Below are 16,537 nucleotides of genomic sequence, written 5' to 3' on the forward strand. Positions count from 1 at the left end.
TGGGAAAAAATTTGAAAATTCCATTTTCTTTTACATTTTGAATTTTATTCATTTGAAGAAATGTTACAAAAACGTGAATAAATAGTTAAAGGAGTCAGCAGAATAAGATGGGTAAGGGTACTTAGCATCTCAGTTCAACTTATCCAGTCTTCCCTACAGAGTGTTGTCTTCATTTGTCACGCTGTGAAAGGGCTTGGATACTTATCAATTGTAACTTGGTTTACTGGATCTAATTATTGACAAAGATTTACAGTTATGGTTTTGAATTGGTTCTACCCTCTGTAACTTTACGTATATGCTTCACATTGATGATGACCAGAGTGCATTAAGTTTATCTAGTAACTCTGATCATTTGACAAGGATTTGCTCCCTCTTCTATCTATGAAACATAGTAAAAAATACTGATCTTCCTGAATGAGGTGAGTTACAAAGATCAGAGTTATCTAACCTGAACTTAGAAAACCAACTTTGGCATATATTTGCATCTAATGCAGCTAGATAAAGCTCGCAAGAAAAACAAACGCGGAAATCTTAGGACGGCCTTCTAAACAAAAATATATTTAATTCTTCAAATGACCAAGCTGTCTTCGTTGTAAAATTCAGAGTTGCTTTGGAGAAGCAGAAAATTGTAGTTCTTGGGAAAAGTAGTACAATAAGGCTCAAAGTGTCCAATAGCAGAACTAAGTATGGTTAGAGTAGACTGAGGGGTACCCCTTGTATTATCGCAAAGTTGTTGTTTCATTTATGGTAACCTAAATAGTTGAATGTTCCGTAAATATACTTTTACCTAGAATTGGGTGCTTCTTTGACTTTTTAAGTGAAAATATAATCGATGTATAAATGGACAAAGTCAAGGGAGTGTGCAATGTCAAGTTTGTGCAATTCTCTGATTTTTTTAAGTGAAAAAGGCCAGTGTCATTATCATTAAATATGTCTTCAGCATACTTGTCAGTTACCATTTATGCTCATTAGTTGTTCCTTTTTTCCTGTATGTATTGCATCATAGAAAAATAAACACAAAAGCCTACTGATGTAGTATACCTGTAAAAAATCTTCTTCTTCTTTTTTTTTTCTTTGCTTTTTTAATACAAGGCAAACAGAGAAAAGTGTCCTTGCTGAATGAAAGGATTCAATTCTTGTTTAGAAGCTGAAAGAAGAGTTAAATTTGAATAGCATATTGGAATAAATAATCTCGCATATTTTCAGAGGGCACCATTATTCATAATATATTGTCATGGAGTTTGTGCCATAATGGGATGGTCATTATAGCGATTCATGTAGTTATATATTCTTGATGACTATAAATATCCTACAGTGTTCTTGTTAAAAATGTTTCATTCTTTTAATGTAATTGAATTATCTGATGTGAATATGAAGTAAAATAAAGTATGCTGGGTGTTAAATGTTTAACATTGCTTTCTGAAATGTTTTCATGTTTTTTTGGTACTCGAAGCTTTTTTTTTTTTTTTTTTTTTTTTTTTTTTTTTTTTAAGGTGTTATAACAACCACCTTAGTAGAAGCTGCCAAATGATCAGAATGTGTCACATTTGGCTATCATGTGCGTAAGGATTCTTCAGACAACCATATCAGTCTTTCAGTCAATGTCGTCATTTTCTTATGCGTTCTTTTTGTTATATTTCAACAGTTTTTATAGACAAATCTTGATATTTTTTGCCTCTAACTCAATTTAAAAAAATATTCACTTCTGAAATTTGCCAGTAATTGAAGAATACATCATAAAATATCTGCCACTTCACGTCAAAAAAATTGCAGGAATGTTCTGCCAAAAATATCACTAAAGGAAACAATTATCAGATGCATTTGATAGCTTGTTAGTAATGCTGAAGTTCTGCACGATGCCACGTTTATGCAATCCTCTAAGCTTTCTTAAGCAAAAACAAATTGGGGAAAAATACATGGGGAGAAAAATAAAGCAAAAAATTACAGAATGAGTTCACAAAAATTTTAAGGATTTCATTTATTGGTCTCGTTTCACCAAGTGGTTGCATTAATACCCAAGTGCTGTTTATTTTTTAAAGTCTTGGAGATAACTTTGATTTAAACTTAATTACAGATATAGTTTATATGAATAAATGGTATGTTGTGAAAATATGTAATATTATGTATGTCATTTTTGTGAGCTCAGTATGTCTGATTAAATTTTTAAAGGTATGGAAGATGGACATAAGATAACCTTTGCTGGTGAAGGTGATCAAGAGCCTGGTCTGGAACCTGGTGATATTGTCATTGTTCTTGATGAAAAAGAGCATGATGTATTTAAAAGAAGTGGGAGTGATCTGATAATGAGGATGGAACTAACTTTGACTGAGGCATTATGTGGCTTCCAGAGAAGTATTAAAACACTAGATAATAGGATATTAGTAATTTCTTCTATACCAGGTAAATAGTTTGTTTTTTTGAAATGATTCATTTTTTTTTTGTCAAGGTGAAAACTGTTAGTTATTTTTATATTTAAAAAAAAAAGGAAAATTTTCTCTTCTAAAGCCAGAAACCTCTTTGTTTTTGTATTAATTATTTGCAGTGTGTCCAAGTAAATCATTGGTCTTTATCATTATCAGCAACTCGCCCCCATGCCTTTTTAAAAATTGTACATAGAAATTTTATATGCGAGTTAAAAAAAAAAAAAAAAAAAAAAAATTAGAACCTTTTTTTCACAAAGACTAAGAATTGAAGTTCAAATGAACTTCATAAAATCATATAAATGTAGAATAAGAATATTTTAAAATGTATAAATTAAAATAAACCATCACAAGAAAAAACAAAAAAAGAATATAAAAAAACAAGAAAGAAGAAATCCAATCAACCTCGACGTAATGTCCTCAGTAGGAGGTATGTCGAATAATTACAGTTCCCCTTCCAAAACAAATTCCTTGCTTTTTCTGTGTCTCCAGAATTAGTTGATAAACGATTTTAATAGGTTTTTTAATCTTAATAGTTCATCCGAAAATTCTGGTCTTCCTCAAAGTGAAGGAAGGTGACAAAAATGTAAAATCATTAAAAATATCTTCCAATTTAAAAAGATTTTTCTAATATAAAAAGAATCTTTAATAAAATTAAAATTTATCCTAAAATGTATCCTAAAAAATTTAAAATCCTATAATGAAAAATTCTTTGAAAAAATCTTGACTCAAAACTTTGCCGGAACCTCTTATCTAGTGAAACACATTCCATCCAATTCAACGCAGTTTCAAGGCTGGCAGACAATTTACTAGGTTATGGTTCTGTGTCTGCTTCAACTTTGACATTAATGTCTTTTTATTTGATGCTTTCTTTTCTCACGCTTCTAATAAATTCATCATCATTTAAAATTTGAGATTCAGGATCTGACGAATCGCACACACCATCCATTATGCTGTAACTATCCTCAGCACTAACTTCTGAACATCCAGGAATTTTCAAAAGAATGTTTCTTAACCCCTTCGCGCCGACTGTCACGTCTACGTGCCAGCAGCGAACACACTCACCTCCCGGCCGACACGCAGGCGTGCCAGAGCATTTTCCCGTTCACTACCGACTGTCACATATTTGTGCCAGTGTCCTGGAACGTTGTAATAACTATAATTTCTGCCACAAGATGGCACTGTATGTCCATATGGTTTCAGACACATGTACATTAGACCTTCTACTCGAAATGAGAGAAGCATGACTCACATACACGTGCTTTTGATTATATAAACAAAAGGGGAAATAAATGTTTCCGAATGGCGTGATTTTTGACGTCTCTTTAAATCGCACTTTATTCGCACATGGTAGTTGTTTATTTAAGTAGAGAAGTTTTATTTGCGCTAAAGCGTTGGTTATTTCGGTTTGCAGTTCAGTTTTTAGAAAATAATTAGATCTTGTTAGACGTGAATTCTTTCTGTTTTTACCGTTGCAATGTCGAAGCGTCGAAAATGTTTAACAGGGCATGAAATAGCAGAAATGATGCAAAATATTTCAGATATTGATTCTGAAATTCTGATATTCTGATGTTGATTCTGAAAGATTAACTGAAAGACATTTTCCAAAACTTTGTTCAGAAGAGACTGATAAGAAAATGAGATGACGATGCTTCGTTTGTTCACATTCCCAGAAAAATCCTCCAAAACGGCAAATGAGTTATTACGAGTGCAAGGAATGTAACGTAGGACTGTTTGTAGATCCCTGTTTTCAAATATTTCATACGAAAAGAGAATTTTAAGTAATATATTTAGTTTTCAGATGTATAATGTTAAAAGTCATAAAATGGTGAGTAATGAAAATAAAATGTGTAAAATATGCATTTAAACAAGAAATAAGGTAATTAAAGTATATAGTATAAAAATATCTATAAAGCATAAGCCGTTAAAATACTCTATAGAGTATTATTAAACAATGCGTTGATACTTCGGAAATTTCATGGATTTAGGCTTAGTAGCAAAAAAGCCTCCGGCCCTGAACAGATGCTCGCGTAAGACACTGCCGGCCTCCGCAATAAGCGCGTGTTTGCGCTACCCGGCTCCAAAGGGTTAATTCCTCAAATGACATGCCATGCCCAACTTCTCCTGTCCTTTTCCTTTTTCTAAGCTTTTTTTTCCCTCTTCAATCTAACAGCAATTTGGATTGTCAGAGTTTTGATAATTGGGGTTGTACTGTATAATACTTCCGGGATATTCTGATCTTGATCAACTTTCATTTCTGTTCGCTCGCAAGTCTATTAACTGCTGCTTTTGCCTTTGGTGGTACTTTTAAGTAAGTAATGAATAATTATCATTAGAATGATCACAATGAATAATAACTTTAAACAACTCTGCACATCCAAATCTCAACATGTAGCCTTTGTCAAATATAGCTACCTAATACAGGGTTCGTAGCGGTCTTTATAAGTGCTTATAAGTCCTTATATTTGATAATAAAATATAAAGGCCCTTCTAGGTGCTTACTTTATCTTTAAAGCCCCCCTTTTTTTTGTTTGTTTTTAGTCCTTATTTTTTTGCTTTTAGTTTTTTTTTTTTTTTTTTTTTTTTTTTTTTTTTTATTGAACGCGCTGTTTTTCCCGGTACCAAAGCCGAAACTAAATAAGCAACTTTTCTTCCTAATGTGGAATGTCAGATGGTGAGTCATACTCCCGGAAATAGCTTTTCCCCCTTTCTCTGCATTAACATAACCTTTGGTGTGCACAAAGAGTACAGACAGGTGCCCGTTGTTCTATTGGTCAAAGAATTGCGAAAGCAGTAGAAAATTCCGCTACATTCGGCATTCTTTTCCTCCTACCCAAATACTACACACGTTTGAATTTCTATCAAGATTTTAATAATTTGCATTCTTGTTCCACGTGTTCAGTTCATATTCGTGTTTATTATGATCGTTATGCTTATATTATGAGTATATGCATGAATATTTATAATAATATAGTTGCAGTAACTGCTGAAGTATAGATAAACTTCCAAAAATGGGTGTGTTTTTACACAGATTAGCTTTCTAAGGAATAATATTCGGAATGGCTTAAATAAAAGGAAAGTAATCGAATAGTCAAAATAATTTCATTTTTTTTTTTGGCCAATACATTATACAGTACGAAGGTTGGGAGGTCTCCCCTTTCTCCGCAAAATCTTGAATATTGAAACTGTTACAGTTCCCTGCAAAACAAGCAACGGACCTTCTTTTTTGGGGGGGGGGTCACTTTCCAATCTGCATTGAATAGGACTAAAAGTTCTGCGGTCTACCAACCCAAGCGGAGTTGGCTTTATTCCGGAAATTTAACACTGTCTGTTGAAAATTAGAATGAAAAACACCCCATTTATTTAGTCCTTTATTCTCCCAATGCCGGCAGTTGTTGATTCCGATTGCATAATATCAGGTAGGGAAGAATTACGACACACGTATTGCGCAATAACGTTTGCGATATTTTGATGTTCAGTCTGAGATTTGTTTATGAACACTTAAAAGAGTTTTACTGTGCTTGCTAAGCAGAATATTTTTTAGTTCCATTGGTTTATTTTTATATGATGTACATATTGAAATGTCTAAAGCATTTATTTAGCTGAAAAATCAAAAGAGCGGCTACAGTCTATCCCCCTCCTCCTCTCCTTCAAGCGGTGTTAGATCTGGTGATCATAGCGGCCATCGATAACACCTCCACGACCAGTTCAAAAGGGCACCTCATCTTTGACGTTATTATGGTAGTGATAAGGCACGCCATCCTGTTGAAACATGAAACTGTCTGGTATTTTTTTGTTTAATGATTGGCATAAGGAAAATCTGTAGCATGTCCAGTTAATAATTCCTGTAACAGTCTTTTCCACAAAGAAAAATGGGCTGAGAAGATTTGAGGCACTCTCTGCACAAAATGCGTTTACTTTGGAATTATCCCTTTCATATTGCAGGATGGCATGAGGATTTTCCGATCCCCAAATTCTTACATTATGTTTATTCGCTTTACCACTTAGGTGACAAGTTCCTTCGTCACTGAAAACCAATTGTGACAAGAAATCATTATCACTCTTCATGCACCTTAGCATATCCATGCAACATTCTTGTCAATTTTTCAGATCATCGGGCTTCAAAGATTGAAGCAAGTGTTAATTTGTAGGGTTTGAACTTGAGAGGCTTATGCAGGATTTTTGAAACTCGGGATTTTGGAATTCCTAGCTCCAAACTAGCTATGATGTGGATATTGTGGGACTTCTCATGAACATTTCTCTTAATACGTCAAAAGTTTCTTCTGAAGCTGCCTGTTGGCCTTGGCACTTGATTCGATGAGCCACACGTCCTTTTTCGGTAAGTTGTCGATACCATGCCATAATAGTATCTCTTTTTGGGGCTGTTTTCTTGTATTCTCGAACAAAATTTTGTCTTACTTGCAAAGTAGAATTAATTTTATGGAACCAGAGACAGCAATTTGCTTTTTCATAACCTTTATACGTCTGTCTCCATTTTCATAATGCCGAACAACAATGAAAAGTGCGTTAAATGATAGCGCCAATTATAATAACATCCAACATCATCTGTGAATAAACTTAGGAAATATTACTACTAGTCTAAATTTTAAACTGATTAATTTCATTTATTATTTCAGAAGTTATTTACTTACGAAATTGCTCAATTAATTTATAGACATCCAGTATAATTTTAGTATCATTGTTTTTTATTCTTCGAGTGGCATGGCTTTTTTAGATATGCTCATGAAGATTTGCATTTAAATAATTTCTATCAGCTGAATTTTTATAATTGAATTTTAGTAGGTATATTTAGTCTGTTTTCATAAAACTTCCATTCATTAAAATATTTACATTATTTTAAAAAGAAAAATGTTTTAAATTATAATCTGATATATGCCAAATGATAGTCTCATGACCAAATTAGACTGTTATGCCACTTAGGTTAAATGCTAATTAAAATGCTGTGTTATTTAAATTGTCTATAAAGCTCCTGCGATATGTAAACTTTCTTTTAATGTGGCAGTTCCCAACCTATCTCATGGGGTTCACAGCATGTGTAGGAAAATAAAATGAATGAACTTGTTAAAGATTAAAGAATAAAATACCTAAAGAAGAATTAAAAAAAAAAAAACTTGAAATTATGTTCTGGGTGGTAATTTATTTAGTTCAATTTGCATCTCTTCTAGAAGACTATGTGTCGCTTGTTAAAGGATGCACAACGTAACTGCATGTAATAAAAACATTCAAGTTGCCACAATTGCAATTTGTAGTTTTGAAGCATTCGTCATAAGTAGTGAAAATGAAGAAAAAAGAATATTTTACTTTCAAGGTTAGATTATGCGATTTTGACCGCATAATTGATAATATGTATTTATCACAGAAACACTACTTTAGTTTTTTTCATCATATTCCTGAACATTTTATTATGTAGCACAGCATTGTAATTTAAGGCAAGAATTGGAAAAATGCTCTTTTATCACAGAGCAGGATCTAATTGCTGTTCAGGATATAGTTTTTACTAACAAGTATTCTGTGGATCTGAAACAAGTGATTCACATCTAGTTTGTGATCATGGATAGCAGTAATTCAAAAAATAATTTTGTGCAAGGCACTGTAGGCCTTACTCAAAATAACATTTTGTGGAATTTCTGTGAAAGGAAAAATTAAAGAGTGTACATAATGGCATTTAACATTTTGGTAGATCAATTTCAGTTGGTCACAATTTGCAGTACGAAAATGATAGAATGATAAGCAGAAAAATGATTACAATTTGGTGTATCAATATTACACGAATCTATATATTTTTTGAATGCCTTCAAATTCTTTACATACAATCATTTTTTACTATCATCCTAATATCTGGAGATGTTCTTAATTTGAAAATGCCGGTAATTTTAATGTTTTAAACAAGTGGTTGCAAGATCAGTATCGGCAAATTCAGGAAATATGCAGATAGTATGATTAAGTATTTTATACCACATACTAGTCACAGTACCTGTATCAAATAAAAATCTTCAACCAATCAGCAACATGACTGCTGGCATGAAAGTGACACTTGTGGAGTTGCATAAGGTGTATCAAATTCATAGTCGACTGACATTACCAGATTAGCAGTTTTAAGGGTTACGTATGCCTACTTGCAAAGCTTTCAAGAGGATCTTCTTTGCAAACTATCTTGAACTGTCAGAGATATCAACAAGTGAAATACTAAACTTTTAGAATGAATTCTTATTAAATGAAATAGCATCGGAAAATAATATTTTTGAATGATGCTATAAAAATAATAAACTGTATAAAATCATGACCTTTTAAAAGCAGGCTCTTCAGATAGATATGGAAAAGAATAAAAACAACTATCAGTTCTTTCTGCTACATACTGAAGTAAGTGGTTTCGCAAGTCTGTTCGCTCGCAAGTCTATTAACTGCTGCTTTTGCCTTTGGTGGTACTTTTAAGTAAGTAATGAATAATTATCATTAGAATGATCACAATGAATAATAACTTTAAACAACTCTGCACATCCAAATCTCAACATGTAGCCTTTGTCAAATATAGCTACCTAATACAGGGTTCGTAGCGGTCTTTATAAGTGCTTATAAGTCCTTATATTTGATAATAAAATATAAAGGCCCTTCTAGGTGCTTACTTTATCTTTAAAGCCCCCCTTTTTTTTGTTTGTTTTTAGTCCTTATTTTTTTGCTTTTAGTTTTTTTTTTTTTTTTTTTTTATTGAACGCGCTGTTTTTCCCGGTACCAAAGCCGAAACTAAATAAGCAACTTTTCTTCCTAATGTGGAATGTCAGATGGTGAGTCATACTCCCGGAAATAGCTTTTCCCCCTTTCTCTGCATTAACATAACCTTTGGTGTGCACAAAGAGTACAGACAGGTGCCCGTTGTTCTATTGGTCAAAGAATTGCGAAAGCAGTAGAAAATTCCGCTACATTCGGCATTCTTTTCCTCCTACCCAAATACTACACACGTTTGAATTTCTATCAAGATTTTAATAATTTGCATTCTTGTTCCACGTGTTCAGTTCATATTCGTGTTTATTATGATCGTTATGCTTATATTATGAGTATATGCATGAATATTTATAATAATATAGTTGCAGTAACTGCTGAAGTATAGATAAACTTCCAAAAATGGGTGTGTTTTTACACAGATTAGCTTTCTAAGGAATAATATTCGGAATGGCTTAAATAAAAGGAAAGTAATCGAATAGTCAAAATAATTTCATTTTTTTTTTTGGCCAATACATTATACAGTACGAAGGTTGGGAGGTCTCCCCTTTCTCCGCAAAATCTTGAATATTGAAACTGTTACAGTTCCCTGCAAAACAAGCAACGGACCTTCTTTTTTTGGGGGGGGTCACTTTCCAATCTGCATTGAATAGGACTAAAAGTTCTGCGGTCTACCAACCCAAGCGGAGTTGGCTTTATTCCGGAAATTTAACACTGTCTGTTGAAAATTAGAATGAAAAACACCCCATTTATTTAGTCCTTTATTCTCCCAATGCCGGCAGTTGTTGATTCCGATTGCATAATATCAGGTAGGGAAGAATTACGACACACGTATTGCGCAATAACGTTTGCGATATTTTGATGTTCAGTCTGAGATTTGTTTATGAACACTTAAAAGAGTTTTACTGTGCTTGCTAAGCAGAATATTTTTTAGTTCCATTGGTTTATTTTTATATGATGTACATATTGAAATGTCTAAAGCATTTATTTAGCTGAAAAATCAAAAGAGCGGCTACAGTCTATCCCCCTCCTCCTCTCCTTCAAGTTACGCTCGACTGTCCGAATATTCGCCAATTTCCAAGTATGCGAGTTAAGCTTTTACTGTTAAAGATGACTGCATGAAGCAAATTTCTGTCTTCTGATTTCAGAAATGTTCCTCTTTTTTCTTGCAATATCTGTTAAGAGAAAACTGATATACAATGAAAATTTAAAAAATGTTCAGAATTTAGATTTAAATTATTTAAATATCAATACGAGTGGAAATATAAATTGTATTTATTATTAGGTTCCAAGCAAATACAATAAATATGCCTTATTATTATTTATTTTTTCTATTTTGAACTGAAATTTCATCATTAAATCTTGTAATATAGTTTAGTTCTTCGTAGTTTTTTTTTCTCTCATTGTAAACTAGTTCTGTAAATTAAACTATTATTTAAAATTAAAAACAAACAAACAAAAAAAGTAATTATTTTCCATGGTTAAGGTAATGTTTATTCTCTCTTAATAAGTACTTTATTTCTCATATTTTAAATTACAAGTCTAATTTTTAAGGTTATGCAGTTGTGTATGATGTAATTAGACAGGTGCTTATTTTTTTCATAAAATGTGCTTGAAAAGTGTTTATAGGTGCTTATTTTTTTTAACTAAAATGTGGCTATGAACCCTGTATAACTTGATGAGTAAAATTCCAATTTTGCTTTCAGTTATAAAAATTAACATAAAATAAGTATGCTATTGATGACTGGTTGAAAGCTTTAATAATTATTGAGTATATTTTCTCAAATTATCCTTTAATTTTGATGAGCAGTGTAATTCGTAAGGTAGAAATGCGTCAAGTTTCATTTTAGGTTTTTTTTACCTGAATAAAGAAAATTTAACGTTATCCCATTAAGGCTCCTGGAAGTTGTTTCTGTATTTATCTGTATGTTGAAAACATACTTTTAAATGAAATTATTTGTTAATAACAGTTAAAAGAGATGAATTAATTTTCTGCATCTGTTGGAAACGTGTTTATTTTTTAAGAGTTGTGTTTATGCTTCTCAGATCTGAAGCAAACATGTCGTATTAAATTGATTTATCCTTCTAATTTCAGGTGAAGTAATCAAGCATCAATCGCTAAAATGTATTCTAAACGAAGGCATGCCTCAGTATAAGAATCCGTTTGAAAAGGGCAGACTTATAATACAATTTATTGTGAATTTCCCAGAAACTATCGATCACGTTGCAGTTCCCCAGTTAGAAGCTGTTCTACCACCCAGACCTGAACATATTATTCCTGATGATGCTGATGAGGTATGTTTTAAAAAAAAATTTTGTTTATTTTTATCCATTGTTTTGTTGCATAATATTGCAAAATTGTTCTCAGTCTGCAACCATTATCTGAATTAAAAAAATTTTGACTGTTTTGTGTTTAGTTGCAATAATCAGATAAATATTTTTTACTTGCCTGAATTTGTCCTCTGGTTTTAGATGAGGTGTTCTTATAATTTTCTTTTGCTGTTTAGTGTTAAAAAATAGAGTTACATGCTTTACATTTAAAGTTATTGTTTATTTAAAGTAATTTTATAGTTAGGATGAATCTAATAAATTAAAATTTTTATTCAGTGGAAATGTCTTTTTTTGTAGTTGACTCCATTCTCATTCATACCTCTTGATAGTTATTGAATGGGTACTGGGAGATCGTTACTGACTTTAACACTTATGTATGCTATTTCTTACTGCACAAAACATGTTGCTATGTTTTGAAAATAATGCCATATCAATGCAGACTATTTGTTAATTTACTTCTGCACTCAATTAACAACATTTTTCATAACGTACAACAATGTGACTTGCCAATATAGCTTAAATTTTCTGTATAGTTCTTACGTCTGCCGTGTGTGTTTCAAAGACTACATTTTAAAAATTCTCAGAGGAAGAAATCATTTCATAAGCTAAGGTAATTGCAGCAGCCAAAAAGTTTCTAAAGCAAGAAATAATTCAATGCTGAAAAACCGATCATAGGAAGCTAACTCTTAAACTTTTAACTCGGTAATCACCTTTTCTATTGAACATCTTACTCGTGTGAGTGGTTTTCAAGACTGACCGTTTCTGAAGTCCCTTTGTAGCTCACTAGGTGGTAATCAATAAACATAAGCTAATCAAGGAACAGAAGCCAGTAGTTGATGCAGTAATTTGTCTTCAAGAAAATAAGCATCAGCCATTAAAGACAACATCACAAATGTGCACTCTGCAGTACCAAGAAAAAGCCTGTGAGGACAGTGTGGGAATGCATCATATGCAAAGTTGCACTCCGCTTGAAAAAGAAAAACTGTTTCCATGACTACCATGGAGACTGATTTGTAGGGATGTGTTCTGTGGGTGGTGGTCACTGACAATAACACTAGAAGTGGTCATTGTTTTCACCCGTCTTGGACAAAATATGTGTAATTGTTGCAAATAATTTCATGGTAACACCTGATATAGTAAATAAAGCAAGAGTTTTGCTGAAAAGGTTAATTGCCTTTTCCTGCCCGTCCAGTTAAAAGAAGCATGATATTTAGATGTCCTGAGTGAGAGTTGCATTTATTAGTTAGATTTGTATAATTTTTTTTATTTTGTTTTGATTTCCATCATCTATTTATTAGGATGACATTTACATTATTAAAACTACGAAAACAATATTTTGAATAATTTAGTATTTGCACTGAAGTAGAAAATGTCATGTAATTTTGTACTGCATATGTCTTTCTGATACCAAAGTAAGTGCAAGAATATTTTGTTCTCAAAATAATATGGGCCATTAATTCTAAAAGCAGATTTTCAGCAGCATACTGTAATCTTACTGTTGTGGCAGTTTTTTTAATATAATTTGCAAGGATAATTTCTACACAAGTATTACAAGCTCTGCTTATTTATGAAGCTTACTAGTTCAGAGTGTTTCATAGGACATTTTTTGACAAATAAAGATCTGATTTGTTCTGCACAAGGTCAAGAAAATGCTTCTCGATAATTCCCTTGCCATATGTAGTTCGTGTAAGTCATTTTTCCGGTTATTTATATGAAAATCTTACAGTATTACTGTTTAAAACCATTGCTGTATCAATGAACATGATTTCTGAAAATGCCTCAATAGCAAAATTGCAGGGCAGACACTGATCGGCTGCTATGTTTGACCGAGCAGTGCACTTTGTTCACCAAAATGGGATCTTTCATTGAGTATTTCTACACACATTATGTCTTTCATACTGTGATGCCACAGTAAGTACTCTGTGAATCAAAATGCATGAATTATGTCTTGTATTATTTGTTGAATTAAGGTTTTCATATTATTTAGTATTGCAATGGGTATTACGGATAGTTCATTTTGTGGAATGGCATGAAATGTCTTATGCTTAGTAGATCCAACAGTTTGACCTAGCCTGATATTAATTTGCCATGCTTTTAACATTTTATTGAGACTTTTTTTTGGGGGGGGGGAACTTGAAAGAACTTAAAAATGTTTGTTTTTAGACAGTTATCTTTTTGTGAAGAAATTTGTCTTCATTTTCGTTTTATTTCAGATGTGAAAGTTAACAGCAAAATACCTGTTAACATTTAAACAGCAAATCTTATCATAAGGCTAATTATAAATCGGTGTACATTTTTATATCTACGGGAATATCGAAAGAAAGAAAACTTTTACTTATACTGTGCAAGGAATGAAAATGCAAGTACTGAAATCTGATGCAGGTTAATCGGGCCTTAATTTCCAAAGTTAGGAGTATAAAGTCGTGTGCCTGGCCATCGGGAGAAATAACAAAAACAAATAATAAATAATTGATGATAAATTTATCTGAAATGTGAAGAGATGTATACAAAATCAATAAATTAATTAAAAATTCTCTTATTTTGGAGCTTCCAACTCCAGGTGGAATAAATTTCATTAAAAAATTGAAAAGTTTTAGAACTGCCCTGTAATGAGCTCTTGTTCAAGCCTTAAGTATAAAATATAAAAAAAAAAATATTAGAAATACTTATTGAAAAAAATCCATGTCCCCCCAAAAAATTTAAAGTAAAAGAAATAGAATACTAAAAATAGTATGAGAACATAGGAGATTTTGGTAGGTATGGAAGCATAGAGAAGAAGTCAAGCACACTGTGACTATAATACCATGCCAGTATAATGAGTTATCAAGCAGTTGATGTGACAGGGGAACAAAATTGGCCCTTTCTGAATCTGAAGGTTAATGTGTAAGTTGAGAACCAATGCAACATTTCTGTGTAAGTAATTATTTTTATACCTCGGCAGCTGTCTTTTCTATGGAAGTCAGAGACACTTGAGTTATTTATCTTAGTATTATACAGTGCTAAGTCATTCTTTTCTCCATCCTGTTGTAAATCCTGGGTTAACTGATAGTGCCAAATTAGTGAATACAGTGGAGTGACCAGTAGTAATTTTGGAAGCAGAAAATTTACTGTTTTTAATTTTTTTCTTCCACAGCAATAAGGAAAAGAATCTGGATTTGTCTCACAGGGAAAGAGAGGCATGCAATCATAAGTTAGTATTAAGTTTCAAGCCTGTTAAGTTCCATCTAAGACAAAATGTTAGAAGAGAAATTTTTTGTAAGAATTGTAGTACATTTGCATAAAAAGTTCCAAAGTGGATCTTATTTAGGACCTAATGTGCTCTGGTTAAAATCATGAGTATCTTAAAAACTGAGAATTATCAGAGCCAAGTTCCTGTGGGCTTAATTTATAAAATGGTTAGGTAAAGGGCTAACTATCAATTTTTGCTCTATTATTGGCCTTGCTGAAATGAATGAACTGTTTAATCCCAAGGAAGTACTGAAATTTCAGTAGAAAGTCATTTTGTAAGTATAAAGAATTGCTAAAAATATAGGGATAAAATGCAAAGCCAGATATTGCAACTAGTTCATTGTTTATGGCTGCTTTGTACTAGCTGATGTGTTTTAATGTATGCTTCATATAAATTTTAAGTTTAATATTTGTTATAATAAACTGATGCATGATTTTTTTTTTTAGGTTCCTTTAATGGATATTTCACCTGATCATGATTCTAAATATCAAAGATACAAACAAGTATATGAAGAAGATGAACATGATGGACCTCGAGGTGTACAATGTCAAACTCATTAGGACGATTTATGTAAACTAAGAACTTATGTTCAATTATATATATACACACACATACATTCTTACATACATATTTATTTTCTTTCAGTTTGTAATTATGAGCTGCATTTTTGCTGTAGTACAGGGAGACATTGTAAACTTTAATTGTTCAGTACTTCTGTATGTATTTATTTACCTGTATTTGATTCATTAAAATTTGTTTTATTTTCAGTTTATTTAGTGTTGAAGAGTTTTATTGATTTAAAAAAATATTTAAACTTTAGTTTATTCAGAAGTTTCATGAAAGTAGGGGAGAAAATGAACTTGCCGGTTAACGTATTCTGGGGTAAACAAGATAATGGGTGCAAATAATTTTGCATTTAAAAATTTTGGAGATGATAGAATTCCTTTTGTTTTAGTTAATGCTTATAGTTTTTAATGTAAATAACCAATTTTGCATTTAAAAATTTTGGAGATGATAGAATTCCTTTTGTTTTAGTTAATGCTTGTAGTTTTCAATGTAAATAACCTTCATTTTTTGTCATATACAACATTAATTCATCTTTCTTTTACATATTTTGTACCTTCTTATTAATGCTTTTTCAGCAAGTTTAATATAAAAATGGAATGTTTGAAGCATGTATAAAGCATATGTCTCATGTATGAGGCGTATTCGGAAACTAAGTACCGTTTTGAAAAAAAAAAAAAAAAATAGTAAAACAATTTTTTCGAATCCAATTTTATTTTTAGATGAAAATGCATGTCTTAAACTATTTTTCAACATGGTTTCCGCCAATGATCAAACACTTGTCATAGCGGGCGACCAGGTTTTCTATACCATCGTCAAAGAAACTTCCCGCCAGTTTCGATAACCACGACTCCACAGCATTTTTCGTGCCATCGTCAGATACAAAGCGCTTGCCACCAAGCTCGCGCTTCATGTGCAGGAACAAGTGATAGTCGGACGGCGCCAAGTCTGGGCTGTACGGCGGGTGATCGAACTGCTCCCTATGAAACTGTCGAATTAACGATTGAGTGACACCAGCAGTATGGGGGCGAGCATTGTCATGGAGCAACACAATTCCTTTACTGAGCATTCCTCTTCGTTTGTTTTGAATGGCACGCCTTAGTTTTGTTAGTCTCACAATATCGTGCCGCATTAATGGTTTCACCTCTGGGAAGAAATTCAGTAGGCAGAACGCCTTTCCTATCCCAGAAGGCAGTGCACAGGATTTTTTGTGATGACATTGTCACTTTGAACTTTTGTTTTTTCGGAGAATGAG

The 16,537-nt window shown here is 32.4% G+C and overlaps 1 protein-coding gene across 1 annotated transcript in view; it reads left to right on the plus strand.

Moving 5' to 3' along the window:
- Droj2 (DnaJ heat shock protein family (Hsp40) member A4-like) overlaps positions 1-15,490 on the plus strand; it is a 35,839-nt gene extending 20,349 nt beyond the window's left edge. The window contains exons 5-7 of the mRNA XM_085818575.1: positions 2,170-2,400; positions 11,254-11,453; positions 15,165-15,490. Coding sequence (XP_085674701.1) covers positions 2,170-2,400; positions 11,254-11,453; positions 15,165-15,278 — 545 coding nt within the window. The 3' untranslated portion in view covers positions 15,279-15,490. The remainder of the gene's footprint in view (positions 1-2,169; positions 2,401-11,253; positions 11,454-15,164) is intronic.
- The last annotated feature ends 1,047 nt before the right edge of the window (positions 15,491-16,537 follow it).

This window comes from Stegodyphus dumicola, chromosome 6, assembly GCF_044657685.1.
Source record: "Stegodyphus dumicola isolate Sdum_Otavi_A_Nest chromosome 6, ASM4465768v1".
Lineage (NCBI taxonomy): Eukaryota > Metazoa > Arthropoda > Arachnida > Araneae > Eresidae > Stegodyphus > Stegodyphus dumicola.